The sequence below is a fragment of the Martes martes genome, assembly GCF_963455335.1.
Source record: "Martes martes genome assembly, chromosome: 7".
In the NCBI taxonomy this organism is placed as follows: Eukaryota; Metazoa; Chordata; class Mammalia; order Carnivora; family Mustelidae; genus Martes; species Martes martes.
The window spans coordinates 130733308-130752173 of NC_137894.1; the positions used below are offsets into that span (position 1 = coordinate 130733308).

Sequence of the window (18866 nt, forward strand, 5' to 3'; positions counted from 1 at the left end):
CATCACCTTTTCTAGGCTATTTCCATCCAGAATAACCTTGGTTTGCCAGGGCCAATAAAAGGAAGTCACAAAATCGCCTTTGGTAAAATTAATGTGTTTGCTTTCTTCGACAATCCCAATACCTCCACCATCAACCACTTGGGACAGCTCCCAAGGTCTTATGTAATCAGTACCAGTGTCTTCATTCATTCTGCAACGCTAAAAGGGAAAAATGATTACAGTAATTCTGCCTGGCAATACCGGCCAGTTTATTAATCTACCTCATGACTAAAAGAAAGGTATATAGTCAGTAATGTCAAATTAAGTCTTAGTCAAACAAATTATACTTATCTTAAATTCTATCTTTCTTTCAGTTATTTTTTATCCTGAAAAAGGGATGTATCCCCTCTCTAATCAGTAAAGAAGTATAATTAGAAAGGTCCACAACTTTGTGAACAGACTAAAAACCACTGAATAGTACACTTTTTTTTTAAGTTTATTTACTTATTTACTTATTTTTAGTAATCTCGACACCCATCGTGGGACTTGAACTCATGACCCTCAGATCAAGAATTGCATGCTCTTCTGACTGAGCCAGGCAGATGCCCCTGAATTGTACACTTTAAATGTATAAACTGTATGACAGATGAATTATACTTCAACAAAGCTGTTAAAATGTTTAAACAATTAAGTAGGTACTATTACATTACACTAGCAAACATAATACAAAATACTGCATCAGTGCTTTCAATGGATTGTGGCAAATTACATACACTTACATGTTGCTATTATAAAACTTTACATTTTTTCTAGAAAACAAAACCAGCAACATATAGACCATATTACTACTCATTTCTACTGACCTAGCGATTCTGCTTCCTCCATGGAAATAACCCAAAAAGAAACGAAACAATTTTTACACGGTTGTTCATTACAAGTTCAGACCAAGCATTACACCATACCACCTAACCTCAGGTAGATGTTCTCTTTATTCTACAAAGACAAAATGTCACAGAAGCACCCACCTTTCCACAGGACTAGAGCTAAAGATATCTCTGAGAAGCAGTTAAGACTCTCTTCTTCTCTGTGGCTCACTCTTGCCCACTCATGAAGGCCAAGGTGTAGAGGCAATGTGGGAGATTGAAAAGATAGATGGGTACCTCATTAAGGCGCCTCATGTGGTATAGTTCAATTCACCAGGGAAAAGGACCAAACGGGGAATTGAGGCAGAAACTTCTATGACAATATACTTACTACACTTCTGCTAGTGTCCCCATCCCAAGTATTCATAGAAAGCAAATGCAACAGCCACTGAATACTGCCAGACCAAGGACATGACCTTCTTTCTCTCCTTTTTTAAGGTAATTTGTTTTTCGGGGTTTTTTTTTGCTTTTATTTTTTAAAGTAATCTCTATACCCAATGTGGGGCTCAAACTAACAACCCCAAGATCAAGAATCACATGCTTTACTAACTGAGCCAGCCAGGTGTCCCCCGAGGACCTCTTAAAAGAGGCTAAACAGAGAAAGAGGCTAACAGAGAAAATAGGAGCAAGTAATTCTTGCAAATGATGTCAACACAATAGAAGATTATATAACCACCAAAATAATGATATTTGGACTGGTTTTTCATATCTAAGTATGGATATAAAGTCACTTAAATATCAAATCAAAGTAGTATATATACATTAAATACAACCATTTAATACTGTGTACACTGGTGATTAAAATGAGTTATGAACTTGAGGGTCATCTGGGTGGCTCAGTGGGTTAAAGCCTCTGCCTTCGGCTCAGGTCACGATCTCGGGGTCCTGGGATCAAGTCCCGCATTGGGCTCTCTGCTCCGCGGGGAGCCTGCTTCCCCTCCTCTCTCTCTCTACCTGCCTCTCTGCCTACTTGTGATCTCTGTCTGTCAAATAAATAAATACATAAAATCTTTTAAAAAAATAAAAATAAAAAAAATAAAATTAGTTATGAACTTGAATATATATATATATATATATATATATATTTATATTTTAAGAACAATGTCTAGTAAAAGCAACCAAGATGATTTTCTTCCCTCCTTCATTAGTACTTAATATTAACACCATGCTAGTGACTGGAGATATAGTGATAAATAAGAGCTCTGTCTCCATAAGTTTACTCTTTATTAGGAAAGACAGACATTGCGATGCCTGGGAGGCTCAGTTGGTTAAGCATCTACCTTCACCTCAGGTCATGAACCCAGGGTCTTGGGATCAAGTCCCACACTGGGCTCCTTGCGCAGCCGGGAGCCTGCTTCTCCCTCTGCCTGCTGCTCCCCCTGCTTGTGCGCTCTCTCTCTCTCTCTCTCCCTGACAAATAAATAAATAAAATATTTTTAATAAATAAATAAAATATTTAAAATATTTTAATATTTTAAATAAATATTTTAATATTTTAAATATTTTAAATAAAATAAAATAAATAAACTTTTTTTAAAAAGGAGGAAAGACAGACATCTAATAACTACCCCAGTAATTCTTCATTACAACTAGGATAAATGAGAAAATGTAACAGAGAGAGGACTAGGCCGAGGGTTCAAGGTAATTTACCAAAGCAAATCCTTTCAATGCAGGCTTGAGGGAGTAACAGGAGTTGGCCAGGGAGAGAGGAAGACAGAGGGAGAATATGTACGTAGGCTTGTTTTAATTTGTACTCGGGATTTTTAGTCAGGTACAGTCAAACAACAGACATGGGGCCAACTGCCTTGAAGGAAGAGTTTATCACTTATAATTCCCAAGAGGAGGAGCACACCATACCACACAGGGCCACTCGGGGAAGCACTAGAGTTAATGAGGAAGAAAAGGCAGCAACAGGACAGGATGGCCCAGGGGTTTTTTTGTTTGTTTTTGTTTTTTTTAAGTGGCCCAGAGTCTTTACTATGGTTTCAGGGGGAAGAAACAGGCAAGACAGACTGGACAAACTTGAGTAAGTTTAGGATTAGACAGTTGGAAAATTTCTGTGGGCTCTGATTATAGGGCTGGTCCCTAGTTGTCTGGCACCTGACCCTTTGGGGATTTGGGCCAGGGAAAATATTAGCTTGGTGTGTAAGAGTTAGGCTACAAAATCATGCAAATCAAGAGGTTCAAATCTCTGTGTTCACTTTAAGAACACACATGAAACCACCCAGGCCATCAAGCGTATGCATATCTGAAAAGCCACCAAGTATCCAAAAGATGTCACTTTGCTGAAGCCGTGTATGCCATTCTGTCGCTACAATGGTGGAGCTGGTAGGTGTGTCACTCTGTGTGCTACAGAGTGGGGCTGGACACAGGGTCGGTGGCCCAAGAAGAGTGGTGCCATTTTTACTACACATGCTTAACAATGCAGAGAGTAATGCTGCACGTAAGGGTTTAGATGTCAATTCTCTCATTGAGCCCAACCAGGTGAGCAAAGCCCCCAAGATGCAGCATAGAACTTACAGGACTCCTGGTGAGATGAACCCACACATGAGCTCTCCCTTCCACATTGAGACGATCCCTCCTGAAAAAGAGCAAACTGTCCCTAAACCAGAAGAGGAGGTTGCACAGAAGAAAAAGATATCCCAGAAGAAACTGAAGAAAACAAAAACTTACGGCCCAGGAGTAAATTCTGCACAGAATAATTGCAAATTAAAAAAAATACAGAAAAGGAGAAACATGAATGTAAGGCTTAAGCAAAAAGGGCCACTGGTATGTTGTTACACAAGTAAGAAGCCCAGTGTGGCCAGGGTACAAGGGGATGAAGTGAAGTAGGGGATGGTAAGGCTGGGCAGGCAAACAGGGACCAGACTATGAAGCATCTTAGACCACGTCCAGAAAGTTAGTCTTTATCTCAAGACTAAAGGAAAGCCATTAAACATAAACGTGACATGATTAGTTACTATTGTAAAAAATCATTCTGGCTGCAGTGTGAAAGACCATGTAAGGGGGAGTGTATGCAAGGACACCCCACTGGGAGAGAAACAATGGTGATCTGGACTAAAGAGATGTCCTTGGAGTTTATGGAGAAGTGGACTGAACTGAGATGTACTTAGAAGTAGGACCCGCAGGATTTGAGATTGCCTGAGAATGAAGAGACAAAATTCTCAAGAAAAACTCAGTTTTGTAGCAAGAAATGAGTGGATGGAGAAGCTATGTACTTCCCTGGAGGAAACAGAGATTTTCTGTTTTTGTTGTTTTGAGGTTGGGGTATTCAGAAGTGGAGGTCATGAACTTAATCCATGTTATAATCCTAGGTGTTTCATCTTCTCTCCTAAAATCGTTGGGTCAGGGGCGCCTGGGTGGCTCAGTGGGTTAAAGCCTCTGCTTTTGGCTCAGGTCATGATCCCCCGGTCCTGGGATCGAGCCCTGCATCGGGTTCTCTGCTCAGCGGGGAGCCTGCTTCCCACCCCCCCCACACCCCCCCCCCCCGCCGTCTGCCTCTCTGCCTGCTTGTGATCTCTGTCAAGTAAATAAATAAAATCTTTAAAAAAAAAAAGCATTGGGTCATAAATTTCTCTCACTTTAAGACTCTCAGAGGGAATTCTGCTGAATAGGAAGTTTGTTCCAACTTAAAGAATACTGTGAAAAACACATCCTCTCTGCTTGTTTTCAACTATTCCTTTTGGACTGCTCTGCTTGATTTTTAAAACCCTTCTAACCTTGAACCTTGGCTTTACTTTGATGAATTTTTTTCTCTTAATTTACTTTGTACTTATTATCCTGGGCTTCAATGATACGCTTTCCATTTTGTTCATCAGGGCATGTATAATCCTTAGTGCCCTGAGCTATGTCTTATATATTAAAGTGTTTAAGTCTTAAGAAATCCAAGCCAGTCATCATCAAGAATTGACTCTAAGTACTAAATAGCACACTGTCATTTTTCTCCCGAAAAATGGTAATTATTCTCCTCATGTGATTTGCTTAGCATAGTCTAGAGTTCAAGGGCCATAGCTTGACTGAGCTTGTCTTAACTGCCACTGAAAGGTGGAGCATCTTTAGGTCTGTGGGAAATCAGTGACCTAATTTAACCCTCTGTATCAACTTGAACATTTGTCTATTTAGAATATCCTAGACCAGGGGTGCCTGGGTGGCTCAGTGGGTTAAAGCCTCTGCCTTCGGCCCAGGTCATGATCCCAGGGTCCTGGGATCGAGCCCCGCATCGGGCTCTCTGCTCAGCAGGGAGCCTGCTTCCTCCTCTCTCTCTGCCTGCCTCTCTGCCTACTTGTGATCTCTGTCTGTCAAATAAATAAATAAAATCCTTAAAAAAAAAAAAAAAAAAAAAGAATATCCTAGACCAATCACCACCTCATTTCCCTAGCCCACAAAGAAAAATTTCTTCCTACACCAGAGAAGAATCTTGAATGAAGTCATCAAATTGCTTTCCACTGTTAGTACAATCAAGTGTGACTGGTGTCATTGAAAGAGGCTGAATTGTACTCCTGGATCAGAGAGAAGAGGAGCCTTCCCAAAGCTACAACTCTCCTGGCAGAAAATGGCACTGTCACTGGGTATCCACTGTAAATGAAGCCCGAGAAGAGGTAAGGCAGGATTTTCTTTATCCTTTACTACAGCACTTTAAAAGCCAAAAGGAGGGACGCCTGGGTGGCTCAGTCAGTTAAGCAGCAGCCTTTGGCTCAGGTCATGATCCCAGCGTCCTGGGATGGAGTCCCACATCGGGCTCCTTGCTCGGAGGGGAGCCTGCTTCACCCTCTGCCTCTGCTTGCCACTCTGTCTACCTGTGCGCTCGCTTGCGCTCTCTCTCTCTAATAAATAAATAAAATCTTTAAAAAAATAAAATAAAATAAAAGCCAAAAGGAGGAGGCAAGCAGACAGTACAGAAACAGTAATACAGAAAGAGATTATAAAATTGCCTATTTGTTTCTTTGGCCAACTTTCTACTTTTCACAGACTAATGTATAGGAACTTTCTGCATGTCAATCATTATCATCTTTTTTTCCTATTTATATTGCAAATGTTTCTGTTTGCCATTTATCTTTTGATTTTGTACATGCTATTTTATTATGTTTTACAAAAGACAGTGTTTTTAAAATAGTCATATTCATCAATCATGTTTCTTCATATTAGCTGGGTTTACTGTCATTCTTATAAAGTCTTTCATTCCCCAACATCATTCAATTGTTAACCTAGACATATACATTTATCTCTTAGAGAGTTCAAGATGCGCCGGGGTGGGGGGAGAGCAGAGGGGGAGAGAGAGAATCTTAAGCAGGTTCTATGCCCAGTGCAGAGGCAATACATGACCTGAAATCAAGAGTTAGATGCTTAATAACTGAGTCATCCAGGTACCCCTTTATAGTTTCATTTTTTTCTTTAATTTTTTAATATCTCTTGGAATTTATTCTAGTGAAGGTTTGAGCTAAAAATGTAATTTTTTCCCAAAAGTATACAGTCAACTGATCCAACAGTTTATTGAATAAGCTATCCTGATTTCCTTTTAACTTATTTTACATAAATAAAAGCAAGCTGTAAAACTAGTACAAAGGACAGAGATTAATGAAATAGACAATAGGAAAAAATGCAGAATATCAGCAAAACCAAAAGCTGTTCCTTCGAAAAATTAACAAATTGACAATGTTAGCTAAACTGACCAAGAAAAAAATAGACAAGACTTAAATTACTAAAATCAGGGGCGCCTGGGTGGCTCAGTTGGTTAGGCAACTGCCTTCAGCTCAGGTCATGATCCTGGAGTCCCAGGATCGAGTCCCACATCCGGCTCCCTGCTCGGCAGGGAGTCTGCTTCTCCCTCTGACCTCTCTCCTCTCATTCTCTCTCTCTCTCTCGCTCTCTCATTCTCTCTCTCTCTCTCTCCCAAATAAATAAATTTTTTAAAAAAACTTTAAATTACTAAAATAAGGAATGAAAGAAAGGGTATTACTACCTATCTTTCAGAAATAAAAGGATTATAAGGAAATACTAAGAACTGTATGCCAATAAATTACACAACTTAGATGAAATGGACAAATTCCCAGAAAGACACAAACTACTGAAGCTGACTCAAGAAGAAACAGAAAATCCTAGTAGGCCTAAAACAAATGAAGATACTGAACTAGTAATTTTAAAGCTCTCCAAAAAGAAAAGCCCAGGCCAGACAGCTTCATTGGTGAATTCTACCAGTCTTTTAAAGCATACCAATTCTTCACAAACTCTCCCAAAAATAGAAGAGGAGGGAACAGGGATGGCTCAGTGGGTTAAGCCTCTGCCTTCAGCTCAGGTCATGATCTCAGGGTCCTGGGATCGAGCCCCTGATCGCAGGGTCCTGGGATCAAGCCCCACGTTGGGCTCTCTGCTCAGCGGGGAGCCTGCTTCCCCCCACCCCTGCCTACCTCTCTGCCTACTTGTGATCCCCCTCTGTCAAGTAAATAAATAAAATCTTAAAAAAAAAAAAAGAACAGGGAGCCTGGGTAACTCAGTGGGTTGGCCCTCTGCCTTCAGCTCGGGTCATGATCTCAGGGTCCTGGAATGGAGTCCCACATCGGGCTCTTTGCTCGGCGGGGAGCCTGTGTCTCCCTCTCTCTCTGCCTGCCTCTCTGCCTACTTGTGATCTCTCTCTCTGTCAAATAAATAAATAAACTCTTTTTTAAAAATGTTAAAAAAAAAAAAAAAAGAACAGGAGGGAACATTTCCCAACCCATTCTGAGGCCCAAATTACCCTAATACCAAAGTCAGGCAAACACATCACAAAAAAACAAGAGACCATGAATATAGTCTCATAACCTTATGGATGCAAAAAAAAAAAAATCAACAAAATAGTAGCAAACTAAATCTGATAACATATTGGGGCACATAGGTAGCTCAGTCACCCAAATCAAGCCCCACATGGGCCTCCATGCTCAGCATGGAGTCTGTTTGTCCCTCTCCCTCTGCTCCTCCTTCCATCTGCGCACACACACACACACACACACACACACTCTCTTTCTCTCAAATAAATAAATAAATCTCAAATAAAGAATAAATCCCAGGAGCACCTGGGTGGCTCAGTTGGTTGAACGTCTGCCTTTGGCTCAGGTCATGATCCCAGGGCCCTGGAATCAAGCCCTGAGTCAGGCTCCCCGCTCAGCAGAGGACCTGCTTCTCCCTCTTCTCCTTGCCTGTGATCTCTCTCACTACCTGTCTCTCTCTCTTTCAAATAAGTAAGTAAAATCTTTAATAAATAAATAAATAAATAAACCCAACAACGTATCAAGGAATTATACATCTGAGACAAATGTCATTTATTCGAAGAATACAAGAGTGATTTAACATCTAAAAATTAATTAATGTAATAAACCATTTCAATAGATTAAAAAGCAAAATCCCCAAGATCATCTCAAGAGAAGCAGAAAATGCATATGACAAAATCTAGAACTGCTTCTGGGGGGAAGGAGTAAGGAGGACTTTATTATTTAATGGGCACAGAATTTCTGTTTTAGAAGATGAAAAATTTCTGGAAATGGAAAGCGGTAGCTGCACAACATTGTGAATGTTCCTAATGTTGCTGTATTATACATTTGAAAATTGTTAAAATGGCATATTTTGTTATATGTATCTTATCACAATAAACAAAATCCCTTTATGATAAAAACATTCAACAAACCAGGAACCAAATCAGTACCAGGAGGAAATCTCCTCAGCCTGATAAAGGGCAACTACCAAATCCCACATCATACTTAATGGTAAGACTGAATGCTTTCTCCGTCAGATCTAGGAACGAGATAAAGATTCCACTCTCACCACTTCTATGTAACACTGTACTGGAGGTGCTCATCAGGCAAGAAAATGAAATAAAAAGCGTTTGTGTAGGAAAAGGAGAAGCAAAAACCATTTCTGTATTGAGTCTAAGTCCATGTGCCTGAGGGCTTCTCAGCTGTAGTCCTAAACAGTATCTTTCAACAAATCTCCTTTCTCTAAAAATGAGTCGTTCCTTCAAAATGAGATCAACTGGAGGGGTGCCTGGGCGGTGCAGCTGGTTAAGCAACCGACTCGGTTTTTGCTCAGGTTGTGATGGCAGGGTCGTGAGACTGAGCCCTGTGTCAGGCCTCAATCTCAAATCCGCTTGAATTTCTCTCTCCGTCTCCCTCTGCCCCTTCCCACTGCTCTAAAATATATAAATAAGTCTTAAAAAAAAAAAAAAAGAGAGAGAGAGAGAGAGAGACCAATTAGAATAAAGGTCTTATACAGAGCCTGCATTGTAAACTCAATCAATCTGAGAGAATTTCCAATCTTAATCTACTACCTTCAAGCTTTATTTACTACTGGGAAGTGATCTGGACATTTGAAAACCTGATTAACCACATGTACTACTATTATGAAAACATTCTTCTACAACATTCCTTCAGAACACTAGTGAATAGCAAAGGCAATCTGTAATTCCCAGGTATCAAGATATAATTGCTTAAATGTTTATTAATCATAAGGATTGCACAATAATATTAAAATGCAACATGAAAAATATGAAAATAAAATTAATTTTCACCAAGTCACAAAATCCTGATTCTTACCATGTAAGGATCCACAGAAAGATAAAGAGTTCTCACTTGTACTTGTCCTTCATTGATATCTGATAAATTTACTTCTTCTACTCGGAAATTTTCTGCCACTGGATTACCATTTTTTCCTAAAATATTATGGAAAATATAAAATCAAAACATTACTTTCCCATGTAATTATTTATTATTCTTTAGAAGGTAACTCTAGGATTCAGATAACTCCCTTTTAATACAGACACGAATAAGTCTATATTGTTTAGTAATTTCTCTGTAACAGAGTGTAAATTCTTTAAATAGTTTCTTTTTTTTTTTTTAAGATTTTATTTATTTATTTGACAGACAGAGATCACAAGTAGGCAGAGAGGAAGGCAGGCAGAGAGAGAGGAGGAAGCAGGCTCCCCGTGGAGCAGAGAGCCCGATGTGGGACTCGACCCAGGACTCTGGGATCATGACCTGAGCTGAAGGCAGAGGCTTTAACCCACTGAGCCACCCAGGTACCCTCTTTAAATAGTTTCAACTCCTCTTAATTTTCCCCAAGAAGTTCCTGTGGAATATTGCTAACTTCAAAATTTCTTTTTAAAGAAGATTACCGATAAATCATTTCATCTGTCTTGAAATTATAGGATTTCAAAAAGTGAAAACTCAAAGCCAGTTTAAATTATGAAAATTCAAAATTTATAAGGTAGCAGAAACACCACATCAGCCAAAATAAATACTTAGGTAAACATTCCTTCCTCATTTTAAGAAGAAATGGAAACTTAAATGAATGCAATTTTTTAAAAAAGTAAAGTCTTGGGGCACCTGGCTGGCTCACTTGGTGGAGCATGCAACTATTGAGCTCAAGACTGTGGGTTCAAGCTCCACACTGGGTGTGGAGCCAACTTTAAAATAAATAAATAAAGTTTGAAAATTAGAAAATTTGAAGTTTGAAAAGAAAAATTTATAGGCAAAAATGCCATCACTAAAAGTGTATTCTTATTCAGTTATGTTTAACATAGGCAAACTTTCTCTGTTGATTAAATCATCAAATGTGTAAGGTGGGAATAGATGTAAATATTTTAATCTAACAACTCACTTTACTAAAACTAAAGTCAGAAAATGTAAGTGGGGGGAAAAAAAACAGACAAGGTAAGTGATTTCCCCAGGCCACACACTAAACAGTAAAATCAAAGCAGCACGCGCCCAAACCTCCCAGGTTATTTCCACACCTAAGTTTCTATGATTCAGGTTAAATGTCAGCACAGACATATGTCAGTGCTTTTCACATAAAACAGAAAGGCAAATTTTAAGAATCGACGATGTATGCTACAAAGAAAAAAAAAAGCCATCCATATTTGTAATATAACCTCTTAAATATAATAATTCCAAAATATCTTTTTTTCTTCAACAAATAGCCTTGATAGGTAATCACTTAAAAATTGAGTATTACAGGGCACCTGGGTGGCTCAGGTTTAAGCCTCTGCCTTTGGCTCAGGTCATGATCTCAGGGTCCTGGGATCGAGCCCCCCATCGGGCTCTCTGCTCGACGGGGAGCCTGCTTCCCCCTCTCTCTCTGCCTGCCTCTCTGCCTACTTGTGATCTCACTCTCTGTCAAATAAATTTTAAAAATCTTAAAAAAAATACATTTTAAAAAAACTGAGTATTACATTGCTTAGAATTTCTTCTAACATCCCTAGTAGGGTTAATATCTTCCTAACTTAAATTTACCACATTATTACCTTTTTTTTTTTTAAGATTTTATTTATTTATTTGACACAGAGAGACACAGGGAGAGAGGAAACAAAGCAGGACAAAAGCGAGAGGGAGAAGCAGGCTTCCTGCTGAGCAGGGAGCCCGATGTGGTCCTCCATCCCAGGACGCTGGGATCATGACCTGAGCTGAAGGCAAGGGTTAATGACTGAGCCACCCACCCAGGCGCCCGACTATTACTTTTTGTTCCTTCATTTTCATTAATAATCATCAAAGACTGGGGTGCCTGTGTGGCTCAGTCAGTTCAGTGTCCCACTCTGGATTTCAGCTCAGGGCATGCTCTCAGTCATGGGATTCACCTGACCTTGAGATTCTCACTCACCAGGGAGTCAGCTTGAGATTCTCTCTCTCTCCCCCTCTCTTTCTGCCCCTCCCCCTGCTCTCTCCTCTCATAAATAAATAAATCTTAAATGGGGCACCTGGGTGGCTCAGTGGGTTGAGCCTCTGCCTTCAGCTCAGGTCATGATCTCAGGGTCCTGGGATCCAGCCCTGCATTGGGCTCTCTGCTCAGCGGGGAGCCTGCTTCCCCATCCTTTCTCTGCCTGTCTCTTTGTCTACTTGTGATCTCTGTCAAATAAATAATCTTTAAAAAAATAAATCTTAAAAATAACAATAATAATTATCAAAGACCACAGCTGTTCATTCATCACATATACATACCAGGTCGGGAATTCAATACCACTCTTTGTACAATCATCACCTCGATGCACAGTGGTCTCAGAAGATTTCTTATAAAATAACTCCTATAAACAGAAAAGTTTTTAAATCACAAAGTCTAAAAATGTTTAACAATTTTTAAAAAGAGCATATTTGTGTTTCTGAAGAAGGAGAGGAAAAGTCGGATTTAGGATCCAGAAAAGATATAATCTCCTGTCAGAGTTTGCCTCCTAAAGCAAATATATAAAGAAAGACCAAATCTAATTAGAATTTTTGGCTAATAGGAACAAGTTCAAAAGACTAAGACAAAATGTTTTTGGCCTCATAATTCAAGCACATTCATCTTTATACCATCATGATTACGCCTCCCACTGTGGCTTGATTAAATGAAAACAAGACACATTCCTCTAAAACTAAACAGTTGATCTAGTAGCAAAATAAAAACACTAGCTGCTTGAAATGTAACCAAATTTTCAAAAATTATTTTATTCATTAAAATGGAAATTAAGTTTTGTTTATAATAGAAGTAAAACATCAGGGTGCCTGGGTGGCTCAGTTGGTTAAGCGACTGCCTTCAGTTCAGGTCATGATCCTGCAGTCCTGGGATCAAGTCCCACATTGGGCTCCCTGCTCGGCAGGGAGTCTGCTTCTTCTGCTGACCTCTCTCCTCTCATGCGCTCTCTCTCTCTCTCTCTCTCAAATAAATAATAAAATCTTAAAAAAAAAAAAAAAGAAGAAGTAAAACATCAGAGGTGCTTGGCTGACTCAGTGGGAACAAAAATTTTTTTAAAAAGTAAAACACTGGGGTGCCTGAGTTAGCTCAGTTGGTTGGGCAACTGCTTTTGGCTCGGGTCATGATCCTGGAGTACTGGGATCAAGTCCCGAACCAGGCTCCCTGATCGGCAGGGAGTTCTGCTTCTCCCTCTGATCTTCCCCCTCTCATGCCCTCCCTCTCCCTCTCCCTCTCTCCCTCTCTCTCTCTCTCTCTCATTCTCTTTCTCTCAAATAAATAAGTAAAATCTTTAAAAAAAAAAAAAAAAAGGTAAAACATTAAAAGATTTGAAATCCTCACCTTACAGGAAATTCTGTAATACAGAATGGCAAAATAAGAAGGTAAAGGATCAGTTTATTCTGGATTTTCAATTTGAGCTAATGAAAGAAACAAAATGAGGTTCCAGCGCCAGCACTATATGACTTGGGGGAAACAAGCCCTGACCTTAACGAATGTTACTATACTATATGCCAAGTACTACTGTGAGTGCTATGAAATCTACACACACACACACACACACACACATTCATTTAATATTTAATGTACATATTCTTTTTTCAAAGATTTTAAGTAATCTCCACACCTAGCGTGGGGCTCGACCTTTAACCTGGAGAACAAGAGTCACACAGGCTTGGGACACTTGGGTGGCTTAGTCAGTCAGGTCTGCCTCTGGCTCAGGTCCTGATCCAGCTCTTACTCAGCAGGCATCCTGCTTCTCCCTTGGCCTGCTGCTCCCCCTGCTTGCGCGGCTCTCTCTCTCTCTCTCTCTCTCTCTCTCTCTCTCTGACAAATAAATAAAATATTTAAAAAAAAAATTCACATGCTCTACTGACTGAGCCCACAGGCACCCCAAATATATACTCTTTTAATCTCCTAACAATCATATTAAATAGTGTTATTATCTCCATTTTACAGGAGGAAACTGGCCCTTAAAGGCTTTAAGCACCTTCCTAAGGTGGTGGAACTAAGATTAAACCCAACCTGCCTGACATTCCAGAGCCAATCTCTTAACTACTACATAAACATTTCCATCCTGTATGTTTAAGTTGTTTGACTTCTAAAATACTAAGCAAACATTATCTTTCTTAAAATCAATATACTTATTTACCACTTCTGTCTTCTCTCCTTAGATATTTTATCATCTTTAGTATATAACATTGAGAAGCCCAAAGGAAAACAACTGTATCAACCACTTATTTTTTATAACAATTGCAACATATTTAGCTCTTAACATTTCTAATTTTATATTTTATATTGTAAAAGATTTTATACAGCAGCACACTTAGACATTTGACAACCATCTATAAATCCATTTGACATTTAATAATCCCTTGCCTTGTATCACTGGGTCATTTTGTTTATGCATGACTCTACCACTAATCCAGTTTCTAAATTTGCACGATATTTCAATTTCTTCATTTTTCTCTGTACCCTATAAAGTACTGGAGTATCCTATATAAACCTGATATTCATACATACTCCAAAGTATGTTAAATAATCATCACAGGGTAGTTCCCAAATCTTGCTTACCATAATATTTAAATGGAGATAATTTATACGGAACTTTCATATAGATTCCATTACTTATTCTTTAAAACAAAGTTATATAGATAAATGTATTATTATTCTCATTTTACGGGGAAGCAAAGATACAGTTAGTACCCAAGATCACACAGCAGGTAAGCAAAGGAGTTGGGACTGGTATATATTTTTCTCATCCCAGATCTCACATGCCTCACTCTATGCACTATTATCCCACAATCTCCCCCAGAGTTTTTACATATACAGCCATATAATGATGTCCAACTCTCCTATAAGTACTCTTTCGTAGAGGAAGAGGAATTCTACTCCCAATTAACTAAATGATGTTAGGAACATTCAGTAAGACAGAAGAAAGAACATTGCTTTTTTACTTTTTGTGATGTATGTTTTTATAATCTCAGTGGTTGTGACATTAATGGTTAGCAGCCCTCAATATCCATTCTCTCTTTCATGCACGTTTCCCTGCTAAAAGACTGCATTTCCCTGCTTCCCCTTAAAACAAATTCCAGACATCATCCTATTGCCAAAGTCCCTCTGTTTGCATCTCTGGTAACAGATTATTTTAAATACAAACACTATACCATTAACCTGACAGAACTGGCAATACAGATAATTCCTTAACATTATCTAATACCGGGGCACCTGGGTGGCTCAGTGGGTTAAAGCCTCTGCTCGGGTCATGATCCCAGGGTCCTGGGATCGAGCCCCGTATCAGGCTCCCTGCTCAATGTGGAGTTTGCTTCTCTCCCTCTCCCACTCCCCCTGCTTGTATAGCCTCTCTCTCTCAAATAATAAAATCTTTAAAAAAAAAAAAAATTACCTAATACCTAGTACATATTCAAATTCCCTGTCCCAAACAAGTCTTTTTTTTTGTTTTGCCAATTATAGGCAATCTATTTTTTTAGTTTATTCCCCTTTTAAAATTTAAATTCAGTTAATTAACATATAATGTATTATAGATTTCAGAGACAGAGGTCAATAATTCATCAGTCTCATATAACACCCAGTGCCCATTTTATTACGTGCTCTCCTTAATATCTATCACCCCGTTACCCCAGCCCTCCACCTCCCTCCCCTCCAGCAACACTCAGTCAAATATGTCCTTTTACACTTGGTTCATTAGAACAGGATTCAAGGTCCACATACTCCATTTTGAGTCTCCCCTCTTTTATTTGATGCCATTGATTGTTGAAGAAACATTTGTTGCTTAATTCCTTTGTCTATGGAATACCCTTTGACAGCTTCCTCATGTGTCATTTACCTCATTCTTCTATCTTCCTCATCCACCCCTTAACCCCAATCCCTGACTAGTAGTTAGATCTAGAGATTTGATTAGATGCAGGTTCAGTTTTTAGGCAAGAATCTTTAAAGGTGCTGCTATGTGCATCCTATCTCATGACGTCAAGAAGTCCCAAATGTCTTGTGGGACTAAACATATATTTTTTTTAAGATTTTTTTATTTATTTGACAGACAGAGATCACAGGTAGGCAGGGGGGGGGGCGCGGGCAGGCTCCCTGCTGAGCAGAGAGCCAGATGTGGGGCTCGATCCCAGGACCCTGGGACCATGACCTGAGCCGAAGGCAGAGGCTTTAACCCACTGAGCCACCCAGGCACCCCTAAACATATTTTTAAAAGGAAATTTTCCATTGAATCACCTTACATATAAATTATGGAAAATTAAAAAACAAAATTTTCCAATTTGGTGCTGTATCCACAGATAACTGCCCTGAAGTGGTTACTAACAGCACCATAATTTTCAGAGTCTTCCCAAATGAAGTTTCATATTTGCCTTCTTCTCTGATTACTTTGTGCATGTTTTCTTTAAAATACGCACACTGGGGGCACCTGGGTGGCTCAGTGGGTTAAACCTCTGCCTTTAGCTCAGGTCATGATCTCCCGGGGTCCTGGGATCCAGCCCCACGTCAGGCTCTCTGCTCAGCAGGGAGCCTGCTTCCCCTCTCTCTCTCTGCCTGCCTCTCTGCCTACTTGTGATCTGTTTATCAAATTAATAAATAAAATCTTTAAAAAATAAATAAATAAAATATGCACACTGTAGATTTGTCCAAATACTGTTCATCAGCATGAAAAGTACACTATCAAATTTCTCTCCCTCTGTATTAAATTTCAAAGTTTTCAACTATCAAATACTAAAATTAACTAAGATACGATATTGCACAATATCCTTTGATAGCACAACAAACATTTAAATATAAAGAACTTGATTTAGTTACAAAATCAAAATCTTAAAATACGACATACCTAGCTCTAGATCTGAAAAGAGAGGTAGTGTTGGTGATTACATTCATCTCTAGTAGAGGAGTAGGGAGGACACTCAACTCTTGATTGACTCACATTAAGCATACCATGTTTGTTTGGTATGATATTAAGTGGGTTTCCAATTATGTTAAGTATTATCCCAAATAACACCAGATCAATGCAACTGAAAAATTCACTTTCACCCCACATCAGGCTCCCTGCTCAGACCCGAGCCTGCTTCTTCCTCACCTGCTCTCCCTGCTTGTATTCTGTCAAATAAATAAAATCTTTAAAAAAAAAAAAAAAAGAAAGAAAGATAGATTCACTCCCGTGCTGGTCATAAAGAGTGTGTCATCTGACCGTCTAGGTTGTAGCCTAGTATTAGGAAAAGGGCACTGAACTAAGTAGACAGAGTACCTGGCCGGGTTCTAATCACATGGGATCTTAGGAAAGACTTCTCTCCCCCAGTCGTCCGAATGTTACGAAGTGCCAGGAACTGGACTAAAGTTTTTATAATCATTGTCTCGCTTAACCCCTCCACCCAACAACTCTATGAGGATGGTACTGTCTTTTACCCCCATTTTCTTGACGAGTAAAGGGAGCAACAGACAGGTCGAATAACTTGCCCATGTTTGCACAACTGGTAACGACCGACACTGGAACCGACACTCAAACACAACACATCCCAGTTCCGTATCATGAGCTTCCTAGTATCTTTCTAAAGAAACACTTCCCTATCCTAATCTCCTTCAACTACCGTGCCACAAACGGCTCTGCTGACCACGGCCTTGTTGTAAAAGGTGGAAATCTCTGGGATATCCTTCACTCTTTCTGGCTGGCTGGTCGCTCCCTCACCTTTTGAGTGTTTTGGCTTCCTCCTTCTGCCCAAGTCTAATCTGTGGGGATTCCTGCCTGGCTCTTCGCCCATCCCACTGACCTCACCGTCCTCTCCGGCTCCCACTACCAACCACTCACATGGAAATGAATAAAAACCTGCGTCCACAGCCCAAATTTCAAACTGGCTTCCCCTGTGAGCGCCGAGAGGATAGGGATTTGTGTCAATGATTTACGTTCACTCTCTGACTGGCACATGATAGATGCCCAATAAATATGTGCTAAATGAACGCCCCAGACGCACCTTAAAAACACAATTACGTCCACACTCGAGGCTGCTTAATTCCAACAGTTCAAAACAAAACAAAACAAAACAAAAACAACAAAAAAACTGCCTCTCTTTCTTTTGCAGCATTCGCTAACCTAGTGACCTAGGCAATAACGTCAGCGTCGCCGCAGCTCCGGGAGAAAAAGTGGAGGTCACCCCTGCCCTCAGATCCTCCCACACCCGGAAGACGCCAGCCAGCTCGGGGTTCGCGGTCCGCAGCTGTGGGGCCGCCCCTCCCCCGGCACTCACCGCCACGCCGCTGCGGAGGAAATCTCGCGCGGTGTGAGGAGCTTGCGAGGGGCGCGCCGCGCGACCTCAGCCCGCCGAACCCCGTACGCAGGCGCACTGCTAGACCTCCGCTCCTCGCCTCCGCGCCCTCCCCTCCAGGGGCGGGCTTTTACAGTTTAGGCTGGACTCCTGGGTTCCCACGTTTCTAGAGGTGGGGAAGCTGCAGAGTGTTAAAGGATCCTCCCATGTCTGGGCAAGTGTGTTGTGGGTTTTTGTTGTTGTTGGCGGGGGAGGGGCAGAAGGAAAGAGACGGTCTCAGGCAGGCAAGGAGCCTGGGCCCGGCTTATCTTAGCACCCTGAGAATCATGACCTGAGCTTAACTGAGCTACTCAGGCGCCCCTGGGCAGACTGCATAATAAGCTGACCGTATGGCCTCGGTGTATTGCCTGGACCCAAAGAACAGATCGTTCAGCCTTGACCGTGGAGTTCAGGTCCAGCTGTCCTTGAAGGAATTTAATTCGTTACATGGACTTCTCTCTAAGCCTCAGATTGGAAAATTACAGCGAGACAGAGGCCATCAAGCCTGTCCCTGGTTTTATAGACAGGGAAACAGACTCGAAGAGCTGATCTGGTTCACCACCCACTTTTGCGCTGATTCAGGGCAATGCTGGGGTTAAAATTGCCTCTCCAGATTGCTGGGTTAGGACCCTTTCCCTTACAACAGGGCTGTCTTTTTTCTTTCACAAAGAATCCCAGTTTCCTCAAAGATGGATTACCCAATGTTGAAAGAGGAATTCAACTGCTTCCTTTTTTGACCTCAAACTTTCTAAGTTATTAAATTCTTTCAAGCCAGTCTCTTAACTCAAGCAGAAGATGCTGCAGGCAAAGCATCCCCTCAAGCAATAAGGACTGCCCTGAACCAGGAAGACCCCAGTGACTGACCTCAATGATTGATACGACCTTTACTGCCCCACATTTTCCTTATATAAACCTGGAAGTATTTTCAGCACTTGGAGGCAGTCTTTGAGACACTAGTCCACTGTTTTCCAAG

General features: G+C 40.5%; 1 protein-coding gene and 1 pseudogene across 6 annotated transcripts in view; one reads left to right on the plus strand and one right to left on the minus strand.

The window, feature by feature from the left end:
• Nucleotides 1-18062, minus strand: part of PTGR2 (prostaglandin reductase 2) — a 28584-nt gene extending 10522 nt beyond the window's left edge. For 2 of the 5 annotated variants that reach the window (XM_080809625.1, XM_080809628.1), the window contains exons 1-4: nucleotides 17401-17472; nucleotides 11858-11940; nucleotides 9461-9576; nucleotides 7-198 (exon numbers count right to left, since the gene is read on the minus strand). In XM_080809625.1, the coding sequence (XP_080665751.1) occupies nucleotides 7-198; nucleotides 9461-9576; nucleotides 11858-11940; nucleotides 17401-17402 (393 nt within the window). In that variant the 5' untranslated portion in view covers nucleotides 17403-17472. Of the gene's footprint in view, nucleotides 1-6; nucleotides 199-3422; nucleotides 3484-9460; nucleotides 9577-11857; nucleotides 11941-17400; nucleotides 17473-17563 lie in introns of those variants that run through there. The other 3 variants (XM_080809629.1, XM_080809627.1, XM_080809626.1) reach the window with 3 other exon arrangements.
• LOC308346056 (large ribosomal subunit protein uL22-like) lies at nucleotides 1110-3588 on the plus strand (annotated as a pseudogene). The gene is made up of 2 exons: nucleotides 1110-1160; nucleotides 3059-3588. The product of its transcript is annotated as a large ribosomal subunit protein uL22-like (transcript).
• Nucleotides 18063-18866: the final 804 nt, after the last annotated feature.